Below are 13745 nucleotides of genomic sequence, written 5' to 3' on the forward strand. Positions count from 1 at the left end.
AGCCACGGTTTTTAACGCTGCTGCCGAGCAATTGCCTGAACACAGCCAACCCTGAATGCACCCGCAGTCAGCTAAGGTCCCTCAGACCACTAAGGCAACACACGTGCTTTATGGCTTTGCAACGCAAGCGGACTTTTCGGCGACCGACGCCAGATGCAGCCCACCCAACGCCCGGTCTGCCTGCAGCGACTGTCGGCTGCCACTGCCCGGCCCCGCGCATGCGCGGCCTCCCCGCCCATGTCGTGAAGGCTCCGCCGGGCGGAGCGCAGTGATGGCGACGGTGGTAGTTTGCCTTGTGGTGATCGCCCTGCAGCTGGTGGGCCCGTGTGGGGCGGCCGGCGCCGTTCTGCCCGTAGTCATCAATACTTGGGCGTTTAGGAAGGCTACAGAGACAGGTGTTCTGGGGGGGAGGGCACGGGCAGTGCCGGCCGCTGGGTGCTCCTCTTGCGGAGCGGCCGCTGGGGTGTATGGGGGGGCTCGGGGAGCTGGTGGGGGGGGGGGGGGCGGGTCGGCAGACGTCCCATTAAAGGGCTGCGGAGTGAGACTGGGATCACTCCTGTTAATAATGAAAGCTGGTTTCCCTAGTGCAAATCTGCTGGCGTAAATTAAATGTGCATAGTGATTTAAAGGGGCTTATAGGTTGTTTTAGCCTAGTTGGATTGTAAGTAACTCTTTAGGGAAGTCGTGAAATTAGTTACCAGTGAAGCCTTGCGTCAGTCACGAGTGAAATACTGACCGGAGAACTGCAAGGCCTTTGTTTCGCAGCTTTAAAAAACCTGTGAAGACTGCTGACAGCAATAGATGGAGTAGGAATTGGAGCAGTACTCCCCACGTTCATTAAAGACAAGTATATGCAGAGTTGGGTGCTAGGCTTTGTTACTTTTTTCTTGCTGTTTGTTTGTTTTCCCCTTGGCCAGTTTTCATGCAATTGCATTCAGTGTTGTTGAAGATAGGAAGTTCATAAGAAGTTCTGCACAAATGTGCGTAAGAATTTATGGTAAGGGTGACAGAGCACTGGAACAGGCCACACAAAGGGGTTGCAGAGCCTCCTTCTCTGGAGATATTCAAGATCTGCCTGGATGTCTACCTGTGGAGCCTTGTCTAGGGAGCCTGCTTTGGCAGGGGGTTAGACTAGTGTTCTCTAGAGGTCCCTTCCAGCCCCTGCAATTCTGTGAATGTGTGAGATGGGACATCTGGAGGTGGCTGTGACTGAGTAATGTGTTTCTCCTGCCTCTGCTGTGCTGCGTATGGCAGATGCGGAGCACCAGAGCCAGCAGCAGGAGGAGGAAATTGCAACCACCAGTAGCAGACAGTTCAGGCATCCTGAAAATGTTGCCTGAAGTCCAACCTTGTGAAATGCTGCACGTGTACAGAGCCTACAGGCCCAGTTTATTGAAGTTGTGTACAGTTGGCACACCTGTGATGTCTTACAAAACAGTCCAGTGAGGTAGATGGTGAAGAATAGAAGACCTAGAGTTGAACAAGGGAAGGTGTAGACTGATATTTGTTTGTTCTTACATGGTTACTGATGAACTTTTAGATCACTGTTTTAAATCTTCAGATCTTTCTATTCTGCAGTTTTGTTTTCGTGAAAGTTTTGCTTAGCCTGCTTCACCCTCTGACTCCTCATTTAAAAAAAAACAAAAAACAAACTTTAAATAGACACTGTTTGTTGGTTCTGAATAGAGGCTATTTAATATACAGAAGTTTTTATCATTACTAAATAATATATAAATAATACATAAATATAATTATTAAATAATAAAATAATAGATAATAAATTGTAATTAAACAATACATTAATAACAATACATTCTCAGTCAGGAAAAAAAGCAGAAACACTGATTAGATATTTAAAAAAAAAAAACCCACAACAGTGTCTAGAAAATTAATAATTTACTTTATCCTGAATATGTGTTTATATTTTGCCTTTATTTAACTTATGAGTAATAGTGGTATGAGGTCTTTTTGTTTGTTTGTTTGTTTTTGTTTTTGTTTTTTAAATCCACATATATAGAACATTTTCATAGTGTCCATCTAGAAAACAGTCTTAAAACAGTCTTAGTGCTGGAGACTATTTTCACTGGTGACCTTGAATTATTTTGTTGATTACAGCATGGAGAACATTACAGTTGGGCGGTTCTGAGCTGGATGCTGTTGAGAAGGGCTGTGGTCAGTGTGAGATTGACCAGTGTGATGGGAGTGTGGGATATGGAGGAAGCCCAGATGAAAGTGGGGAAACAACACTGGATGCAATGATTATGGATGGGTAAGATGGGGGGAGCGGGGAAGATATCTGTAATTTTTAGCACATTTTAATGTAAAATGTGTCACAGTGGTCTTATTGGTTTAACCATGGGCAAGTTCTTCTTTCACTTGGTGGAAGAATGACCAAATATGTCTATTAGGGAGTTTTTGCACTTAGTAATCCAGCTCTTGATAAAAGTTACAAAGAGAAGCACACTAAGCTTTCCCTTTAGATTAATTCTGTAAGTGTTTCACTTCTGTAGCCATTGTCTTCTGCACTTTATTTACCATTGTAGGCTGTCCTGTTTAGAAAGTAATTGCTGGTGTTTGGTTTGGCTATGAGTTTGTGTAACAAGGCAGTTACCCTATCGAAAATATTCTAGGTAGAGTAACTGTTACTTGGGCAACATCCCCAACCTGTGCAAGGCTACAATGTATCAATGTACATGTGAATTTCTTCTCCACTAATGTGATGCCCACCTATTCATGACGCAGGAGAATTAAAGCAATGCGTTAAAGCAACAGATTTTTCAGTTTTCACGAAAAAATATTTTGCCAAATACAAATTATGCGACTATTTATGTTATTTTTTTAATAAGTTCTAAATATGTCTTGCTTCCAGCAACACTATGGAAGTTGGGGCAGTTGCAGATCTCAAACATGTGAAAAATGCAATTGGTGTAGCACGAAAGGTCATTGAGCACACTAAGCATACATTATTAGTGGGAGAGTCAGGTAATTCTTCCTTTTACTTTTTCTGGGTCTTAACCTCTTTATGTTATAAAATTATTATTTGTTACTCTTGAGTGGAGGTATTCCCTGACAAACAAGTAAATCTTGTTAAATAGTGCTGAAGTGTTTATCATCACATGTGTATGAATTAGATTTTAATCCATCATTTCCATGTGAAAAGAAAAACATAGCTTTATGATATTTTACCGATTTAACTCCAATCATTCACTTGTAGTCCCAAGGGTTAGCTAATAATACTGATAGCAGATATAATAATGATTTGATTCAACACACTATAGAGACTGAAGCTGCTAGCTGCAAATATTTCATTTAAAATCAGAGAGTAACTGTCTAAAGAATGACAGAAATAAGATGCTACAGTGCCATATTACTATTTTAGTGTATATTGAACACAAATACTATATTTTTATATATAGTTTTTTATAGTTTAAGAACAGTTGTGAAGATCTGAATATAGAAAATCACTTTAGGAGGTGTGTTCCTGGGCATCATAAAGGAGCAAAATTGCAAGCTTGAGGAATAGTTTAGGTTTTAAAGAACAAACTGCTGCTTTTAGAATAACACTAGTTTCGGAAGAGATATATGTTGCAGGAAAGTATTTACTAGTTAATGAAAGGTTACTTAGCTCGTCACTGAAGATTTTCAAAATGTATGGGGCTGCTCCAAAAGAAATGCCTATACAATTGTGGAAGTTGGGACTTAAAAAGAGATGCTTGAACTTTAAAAATTGCTGCTTTGAAGCTGATGAAATACAAGACCCTTGAAGATTTTAATGTGTACAGAATGATAGAGAAATTAATGCAACCCAGCTTTTTCTATTACTGTACAAAGGAGTAAAGTATGGCAATAGAGCAGGTGATGAGTGTTTTGACAGAAGACGTGAAAAAAGGGAGATGGATTTGCAGATGCTATTTAATTCAAGCACTTGGCCAGTTAGATTACAGGTGGTTTTGGTAAGAGATTTAATGGATAGTGCTGAGAAAAAAAAATTAGTCAGGTAGTAAAGAGAAGGAATAAATGTTCAGAAAGTTTCATTACCAATCACAGGCAAATATCTGTGTACTTTAATTGATGATTGTAGAATGAACAGAGAACAGAAGAAAGATGAAAAAGAAACTGAAGAATTAAATACTGGTTAAAATTATATTATTCAGTTTAGGAAAATAATTATTGCATAATAAAGTCATATGGACAAGGCTGTTATGTTGAGTGTACCAACACAGAACTGAGTCTGGTGAGGTAGATTCAGTGCAGAATAATTACAAGTGAGAAAAAACATTATTTTGGTTATCGTCTGCTGGGAAATTTTCAGTTTTGTCTCAAATAGATTGGAGAGTTTCATAATCACCGTGAGGCTGACCTTTTCTTCTTTTGTTCTTGCAATACTTAGACCAATATCCAAGTGAGAAAGTTCAGACAAGAAAAAATAACAACTCTGCTTCTTGGAATAGAAACAGAGCTTTAGAAATCATGAAAGGATGATGAAACATAAATGTGCACAATTTCATTTAAAAAAAAAAGTATTTTTTTTAGAATTGTAAACATTAATGTGTTTCATAAGAATTTCCATTATTCTATGTGTAAAGAGGCTTTGATTGCATCTGTATTTAATATTTTGTTTTGTTTTGTTTTTAAAGCCTCCCTGTTTGCTGTACGCATGGGGTTTCCATATGAAGATTTAACTACCCAAAGATCTCTTTCAGTGTTTTCAAGGTGGCTTAATCAAAGCTGTCAGCCAAATTACTGGAAGGTACAATGCAATCATGGTGAAGGGGTGGAATTTGGTAGCCACAGTAATGTTACTGCAACATTACCTCTTCCTTTCAGCTTACATTGAAGTTTTGCTTTTGCACATGTGGACAATAACTGTTCCATGTAACACACAGAACACACCTGGATTTGTCAAATGCTTGGACTCAGAAAGAGTATATGAATAGCTCCTACTTATTAAATCTTGCAGTTTTGACCTTGCTTGCACAGTTTTGGTATGGGATATATATATATACACACATTTATTTAAAACTCTAAATTTGGGCAGAACTTCTCATGCTAAACAAAAAAGTGAGAGTACTTTCTGATGCATGAATAAGGTTCTGGAAGGAATCTTACAGTAGAAGTTAGCTGCCTTAAATACAGTGGCTTTATGCTGAACTGCGGGCATGTTAGATCAGTGCAGCTGTCTGTTTTTAAAACTTGCCTTTTTGTGGGCTTACTTTATTTTGGTATAGCTATTGTAGGTTTGTATTTGTCCAGTGTCTTTTTTGTTTCTTGCGTCTAAAATGCTGCATTGCTGAGCCATTTTAAACCAATACATATTCTCACTTTCAATTGTGAAAATATCTTTAGCACTGACTTGATGTAATATCTTGAAATTATTGAAGTAAATTCAATTTATCCTTGTTTAAAGCTTTTCTTTAAAAAGCAAAAAAAAAAAAAAAAAAAAACAACCCTTCATTTTACTGAAGAATGAACTTTTTTGACCAGTCAGTCTGTGAAGCAAAATAGAATATCTAGTGATATCTAACAATTTACTTGAAAAATCTTTTCACCTGATAATACCAGAAGTCAGTCTTCACTCTTTAAGCAAACCAAGTGTAGGACATCAGTACAGCTGCAGAATTGTGTAGTAGTTTATAGATAATGAGTGTAATAGTTTCACGTTATTCTGTTATACAGTATAATTTATTATTCATGCGTATAATTACAGAATGTGGTACCAGATTCTTCAAAATCCTGTGGACCATATAAGCGGCTTGAAAAAGTTTCATTTGAAGAAGAGACCATTTCTCAAAAAAACATTCGTAATCATGATACTATTGGTAACAACTTTTTGATAACTCTGTTCCTATTTTTTTCCTCATTCCTCTGTTAATTAACTCAGGCTGAGTTTAAAGCAAAGTATTTCTTACAAAAACTGAATTCATAATCTTTCATTCCTACTTATAGTGATTTCACGACCGCATTATTTATTTGTTAGGATCAAGTTCCTAAACATAGGATATATTTTTCCAGTGCACTGCCACTTCCTTCCTTTTTTATTGTCTCTTATTTGTTATTACCCTACTGCTTCTCCCTCAGACACTTTAGCACAACAGGCTGGGCAAGTATATATGCTTAGAAAACTGATCAAGGTTAAAAATAGTTATTTTTATCTTGACCGTAGTGAACTTAGATCGCGTCTCCCATGTAGCTGTCAGACTAACTTAAAAGGTTTTGCAGAAGTGGGAGAAATGAATAAGAACTTAGACTTGTTGCCAAAGGCAGAGTTTGTCAAATTGTTCTTGAATGTATAAAATAAAGCATACTTACATTTTTCTTCTATTCTGTTTACAGAATAGGAAAACTTTACAAATAATTTCTTCAAGAATACAATTTTTCTGTATTTCAGCATATTGATAACTTTTAAAAGTCTGTATATCATGGTTCTATTTGATGGTAAGACATAAAGTGACGGTTTAACAAATTGCTCTGCAGTGTGTCTGAGTATGTTTCATGTTGAAAATTTTAGGTATGGTTGTAATTGGTAAGAATGGAACCGTTGTTTCTGGGACATCTACCAATGGTGGCGTCCACAAAATTCCGGGGTTAGTATCTCTAATTTTGCTAAGAAAGCTTGTTTTTCGTTTCATTTCCTGTGTTATGCTGTTTCACCGTAATATAAGCTTATATTTTAGAGAGTGACATCCACAAAACCATCTTAGTTATTGCAAGGCACTACCATAAATCCAAATGCTAAGAAACAGATAAAACATGTGTGAAGAACTGTTTTTCTGGTTGTTTTAACTGCCCATGTAGGCATATAAAAAACTGGTGTATTTGTGAAATAAATTTAAGCCAAGTCACTAGAAATGAGTGAGCCTTTTTGAAAGGTGCGCATTCTCTAAGTAAATGTATATAGAATCAGAGCCTCAGGCCTGTTTTTTGTCTTTGAGATTTTTTGCCCCAGTTAGGAATTGTGTTTTTCTACCAATTCAAACAACTTCTGAATTTAGTAGGAGTTATTGAACATAGTAGTTGCCCTAGCTGCTCATTGTTGCCCACTGGCTAAAACTTACTATCCTAACTATATTCAGGATAATAACAAAGAGGCATACACTGAAGGAGGACTAAGTTTCAGATCAGTAAAGTCATCGCAGATCTCTTTTGTCAGTAGTTTTTATGTCAAGATTTCTGACTGCAGTAAAGTGACCTCTTTACCTGTTCTGTTCTCCTATAGGTTTAATGCTAACCCAGCTGAAGGTGATTAAGTTGACAAAGTTAAAGGTGTACTCGAGCCATAAGAACTTTCTTATATCACATCTTATAGCAGATATCAGATCAAGAGCTATTACATTAGTATAATCTCACTGATATTAGTAAATTTCAGTTCTCTTTAGTAAAAATACTTTTCTTCATTGTTCACTGCAGCCGTGTTGGAGATTCTCCAATAGCTGGAGCAGGATCCTATGCTGATAGCACAGCTGGAGGAGCTGCAGCTACTGGAGATGGTGACACCATGATGCGTTTCTTACCCAGGTTTGTCCATAGGGCAGACTTTCCTAGCTTTCAAAAGCAAAGTGGAAGCTCAGCTAATTGTGTAGTTGACTGAAAGACTGTCTGACTTATTGGTTCTTGAAATGGGAGAGAAAGGAATGTAAGGGGGAAGAACAGTAGCAAGATCAAGTCATCCTTCAACTTAACACCAAATTCTGCCTAGCTGAGAGCAGACAGGCAGCAGTAATGGGTGTATTACCAACCTGAATGTTCTTTAACAGAACAGATGAACTTTTTCTCCAAAGTGTTTTGGTATGGGAGAAATAAGTCTTATAAACTGTAGAAAATATGATGAGTGACTATCAGATTACTGAGGAATGTAGGGGAGTGTCACTGTAAAAGGACTATGTGATATCTAATTTGAAACTGGAAGAGATGGCTTAGTGCTGTCATTGTGGCTGCATAAACTGGTAAAATATGGTGGTTTACATCGTTGAGTTTTGACAGTCATTCTAGTGGGCCAGTCTCAAAAGGAAAGCTTTATAGTAGCCTAAGCTGAACATAATGAGCACTGATGCTTTATGGAATCTAGATTCCATTCTTGAATGGATTCTTGAAATACTTGAGTAATACTAATTTCTTCTGAAACTCTGACAGTTATGGATGCCTTCTGACAGATGCATATTTTTAAAAGTTGTAGTCCTGAATGAGTGTGAAACTGTTCCAAGACAGTCTTGAAATAAAAGGCAAAATAATTAAGAGTTTACTTTTATTTGTTTATATTATTTTGAGGAATCAGGTACTGACAATAGTTTTGAGTTGGATTTCACTATGAGATTAATCAGTAAAAATGTACATTGCTCCTTTGTTTGTAATGCTTAAAACGTTTAATGTTTGCTTCATTTGGTTTTAGGAGCTCAGACTAGACAGTTGCAGGTTCCTTGAAAGATCAGATCTTTCTTAATTTCATGATATTTAAGTATTCCCAAATAAAAATGAAGACACATTCTCGTAAGAATAGAATTGATCTATCAGAAAACCAAGAGGTGTCAAATCAAGGGCAAAATTTCTAATAGTTTCTGACTTTTTTTTTTTGAGACAATGACATCTTATTTTGTTTTGATTATTGAGGATACATCTGTGAAATCTAGCTTTAAGTTTAGATAGATACAGTTTGATAACTTGAACCTTTCTGATTAGTATTAAAAAACAAGGCTAATATAAGAGAATGCAAGGAAAGGTCTCTTCTGAGGCACTTTGACATCTATAGTTAATGCTATCTGTGGATGACTGTTTGTTAGTGTAACAAGCTGAGGTATTTATTTATGTATCTTCCATCAAGACAAAATTTAGTGCTGTTTGCTTTTGAGTAAATTATGCATTGTCATTTAATCTTCTGTTTCTGAAAGTAAACATCAATAAAAGGTTGGATTGTTGGTAGGTTTTCCCACTGATGACATCTTGGAAATGCAAGTGATCCATCTCAAAGATCTTTGCCTCTGTTGTCATTTGTAGAGTGATGCAAGGGAAATTCATCTCGATTATTTTGCATTTAGAATAAGATTTATTATTATTTTTAAAAAATTATCTCACAAAAATTTTGAAGGTAGCTCGGAGTCTTTATCTGAACATAATACCTTCATATTTATGAAAGTTTTTTTCTGAGGTTTTTTCTGAAACTTGCATTTCCTGAAAAATATTTTTAATGCTTACTGGAATAAATAAATAGGGGTGAGTTATGTGTAATTTCATAGGTTGTTTTGGTGGTGGTGGTGGTGGTGGTGGTGGTGTTGTTTTTTAACAAATGAGATTGCCTACAGATAGGTCATTTTGAAAACTAGTAATAATTCCTCATGTGAAACTTAGTTATACAATAAAAAATAAAAGCCAGTAACTCTTCAGCTACTTCTTCACAGTTGTTAAACTGATCTGTGGCTTATCCTCTTCTACTGCAAATGATTAGGTTACCATAGGTTTGGTCTTGCCTTAGAATAGCAGATGGTATAAATGACATCTTGAAATCCCTTTTAGTACTGTTTCTAATAACACTTTATTGAATAATAATTGCTGATTTGTAGTTTGTTTCCATAACTCAAAGCACTGTAAATCTCTCAAGGTAATATCTAACTTGAGTTTGGCTAATTGTCTGGATGGGAGATGTTTTTATTTCATTTTATTTTAATTGCTTTAGCTATCAAGCAGTGGAGTATATGAGGATGGGAACAGACCCGACAGTAGCCTGTCAGAAAGTTATTTCCAGGATTCAGAAGCATGTTCCAAACTTCTTTGGTGCTGTTATATGTGCCAATATAACTGGAAGTTATGGTATGTATCTTGCTCAACAGGCAAATATTGTTGACACTGAATAAGTCACAGATAAGCAAAATTTATGGTAGACTTTAAAACACAAGTCACTAATTGCTCCTTAAGTACTGCAGTGACATGGCTACTCATAATATCAAAGGCTGGTCATCAGGACAACTGTCCTCATGTGAAATTGAGATATTTTAATTTCTCCTCTGTATTTTTATATTTTAGATGTTTACAAAATTTATGTGAGACTTCATAAAAATCAATAATATTTACAACCTTTTTGTATTCTCCTAGATTGTGTAAGATTAATTTAAAGGTTTTTTAAAAAATATGGCATAAGGCAGGGAGATCGTGGTTGTTAAGCATAGCTTCAAAGCAATCCAAGATCAGTCATTGTGCCAGGCATCTCATTAGCAAACTCTCAGATCAGTAGCAAATATAATTTGCTAATCAACACAGCTTATTTAGTTGGACTGCTTATTGCCATTCTTTGATCTTTTATTTCGCATAGTTCTGTGTTTAAGAGATTAGAGTTGGAGGAACTGATTAACTTAATCAGGATTGAAATATAGATATATTTTTTCCTAACTTATGGTACTGTTTTGAGTTGTATCATACAGTAGCACAGTATTTTTACTTAAATACTTTCAAGATGTCTTGGGTTAAACAGATTTTTTTTAAATATTACACCATTGTAAAAGAATTAGAAGTTGGATGTTTGCTAGTATATTTAGATATATTTAGGTATATTTAGATAAAGTACTCTAATCCTAAATTTATTAAGTTATGTATTTTTTCTTCCCTAGGTGCTGCATGTAATAAAATTCCAGGATTCACTCAGTTTCACTTCATGGTTTTTAGCCCTTTGCAAAGTCAGCCTGCTGAGCAAGTAGTAGATTGCATTTAATTTCTTTTACCCTATTGACATCTAAACTTAGAGGGGGAAAGTGCTAATATTCCCAAGGTATCACTTTTTAAAATATTTCTTTAATTTTGTTGTTTTGAAATCATGTGAACAAGTACAAATATATGTTGATGTGGATGCTTTTCTGTTTTTAATATGTTCTTTTTCATATTGTGTAGTGCTGTTAAACTTAAGCTGTAATTTTTTCATCTCATTAATTTGCCAAATTATTTCTAAATGATTTCAGGGAGGTATTTGAGAGCAAGATTTAAAAAAAAAAATAGACTCTGTGCACTTTAAGGAAAGTGGATAAAACTGCAAAATTATTTTTAGCGCTGGCACGTTCACAGTTAGTATGGAAGGATTCTGCTTTATTTAAAAATCAACATTTAAGTGAAATGGCTGAAATTAATGTGTCTCACTACTGAAATCACTTAAGTCAGGAATTTAATAGACGTTACCTTACATCTCAACTCTTTTTTGCAAACCTAACAGTTAAACTGTGGTTCTCAGTACTGCACGAAGTTATCTATTGTATATTCGCTTCCAAATAATGCCACGTTTCATCCATTTTTTGGGGAAGTAGAGATTTGGTCATTGGAAAAAAGACTTTCAAAAAAGGCTCATAAAGTAGACAAGTAATCGTACGGCATGTACAGAGATGAAGTGTCTAACAGCTTTTCTACTCTATCTGCTTTCTTAAGAGCTAAATAAACAAAAGTGATCTATAATAACACTATCTAGACATTCACTTTTCCATTTAAAAACAAGTATTTGGCAGAAATCTGGAATAAAGGGCAGGGAGGAGAAAGGGCTCTGCATGTACACAGGAGATTTATTTAAAGAATGTTTAATTGTTTTTCTGAGATTTAGTCCTGGTTTTCCTTTCTCTTGAAAAGAAAATTACATGCAAATGTTAGCAAGGAAGGAAAGAGAATTGAAGAGTAGTGGTGAAGATTTTGAAGTCTCAATTAAAAGATTGAGAAATGAGAGAACTTTTTTTGAGAATAGCTGAAAATGTCTTTGGATGAAGAGGAAATCCAGTTAGTACACGTTTTCAAGGAGTGTTGAAATCTACTGATAGTAAATGGGATGTGAGATTGATTTTCCACATTGCAAATTAAATTATGAATCTTAATCACAGTGATTTGTCACAAGTGCGCTGTGTGTTTACATTTCCCTATAGCACCTTACCACTGCAAACATGGAGTTGCTTACCTAAAGCATGGTAGTTTAAAAAAAAACAAAACAAAAAGCAAACAAACAAAAACTGATTTAATCACTTTCTTTAGCACCTTGAGGATTGTTTTAGGGGTACGTGTGATCTGTGTGTAACCATGAGTTTAATAGGAAAAAATTAAAAAAAATTTTAAAGGGGGGGGATTGAAGTCAAGCAAGCAAAATGAGTACACCTTTTCAAAAACAGTTGAATTATTCTTTGTCTACTTTAATAGAATGTTTTGGTAATAAAAGCACACTTTAATGTATCTTTTTTTTTTTTTTAAGTCAGGTTGTTTGGTGCTTGTGTACTGTGCCTTAGAATGATTCTTACCTTATGTTCCAAGATGTATGTTTAGAAGCTGGAGAAAACATTCAAACTACAGTAGTCATCTTTAATGGTCTGCTGTTGAACTAGGTCAAGAAACTTATTTATTTGGAAGATTCACTTCTGTCACTGCATCTTTAGAGCACCTAATAATACAGAATTCACAATAGGCCACATCAAGCTTTTGTCAAAAGAGCTCTTATTGTATATATCTGCAGCTGCATATGGTGTTTTCTATCTCTCCTACCTACAGCCATTCTGCCATAGCTGCTGTATTTTAAGATGGAATGAATGAAGCAGTATCTGTACCTGTAATTTCAGGAAGTCAAGTACAAATAGATAAGTAAAATCCCAATGATTATTTCTTCAAAGATAATGTTGCAAATAGTGAACATAGTTCAGTTCTGCAGCAAGTGAATCCAGGATTCATTTTTCTGAGAGCTTGAGAACACTGGTGACATGCTTTCTAGTGTGTTTATGTCACTGTGTTAGCTAGCATAAACAGAGGTTATGACTACATGCTGAAAGTGTTCTGTAGAAGTCACTGAGTTAGAGTCCTAACTTTCTGCATAGTCTGCTCATCCATACCTGAGAAAAAATTATTCATGTCCATGGGAGATACATATTTAATACATGCAGTTTAATGATGTAAATTGCTTTGTCATACTGATTTAGTTATCATAAATGAATGGATTAGCACTTGCAAGTTAGTGACAGGGTTGAATGCCTCATGTCTGTGTTTTTTTTTTGTTTTTTTTTTTTTTGAAGTCTTCGTTTAAAGTTCATTAGGTTCAAACTAACCTGCTTCTTTCTAATGCTTCCTACCAAATTATTATTTCATCTGATGTAATGGGAGAGGGAAACACCTCGATGATACCGTTACATTTACTCTAGCTCTGATATGGAAGTGATATATGTCAAGCACTAAACTACAAATGTTCTTGCTAGGGGGTCTACTCATTCTTGTACATAAGTCCCATTAAGTTTACAGCAAAACAGCATTGCGAAATAACTACAGAGCAGATGTGACAGAATCTCGGGATTTTATGACCAGTTTCATTGATACTGTTTGAGCTGCTGAGTCAAGTGGCAAACGCTTTTAGATGTTTGAGCATTTAGCAATATTTGCTGTGTTTTTGTTTTCTTTTTTCTTTTTTTCTTTTCCCAGCCAGCTGGAAGCAATGTAGGTGAATTCTCTTGGTGCAATACTCTTGGTGTGATTAGCTAGTATTTACAGTGACAGATGCTGATATGTGAAATAAAAGCAATTAGCAATTTCAAAGTGTGCCAATTGCTGTGACATTTCCTCTTACTGGTGATTTTATTTATTTTTTTTCTTAGTAGGATGGGGGAATAAGCATTTTAAAGATGAGTTGGTTGTTTGTTTTGTTTTTAATTATTCTTTTTCCCAGGTAGAGTTTTACAAAAACAAATGTGTTGTAAGTATGAAGGCCTTTTACTGTTTAGAAATGATGAGCTCTTGTAACAATGCTGCATATTTTCCAGGCA

The 13745-nt window shown here is 35.7% G+C and overlaps 1 protein-coding gene across 1 annotated transcript; it reads left to right on the forward strand.

Moving 5' to 3' along the window:
• The first annotated feature begins 205 nt into the window (after window positions 1-205).
• On the forward strand, window positions 206-13518 carry AGA (aspartylglucosaminidase). The gene is made up of 9 exons (XM_010709867.3): window positions 206-395; window positions 2116-2269; window positions 2870-2982; window positions 4638-4750; window positions 5708-5819; window positions 6509-6584; window positions 7408-7515; window positions 9665-9798; window positions 10593-13518. The coding sequence occupies exons 1-9, from the start codon at window positions 272-274 to the stop codon at window positions 10691-10693; spliced, it is 1035 nt and encodes a 344-aa protein (XP_010708169.2). The 5' UTR covers window positions 206-271; the 3' UTR covers window positions 10694-13518.
• Window positions 13519-13745: the final 227 nt, after the last annotated feature.

This window comes from Meleagris gallopavo, chromosome 4 (genome assembly GCF_905368555.1).
Source record: "Meleagris gallopavo chromosome 4, MGAL_WU_HG_1.1, whole genome shotgun sequence".
NCBI classification, from domain to species: Eukaryota; Metazoa; Chordata; class Aves; order Galliformes; family Phasianidae; genus Meleagris; species Meleagris gallopavo.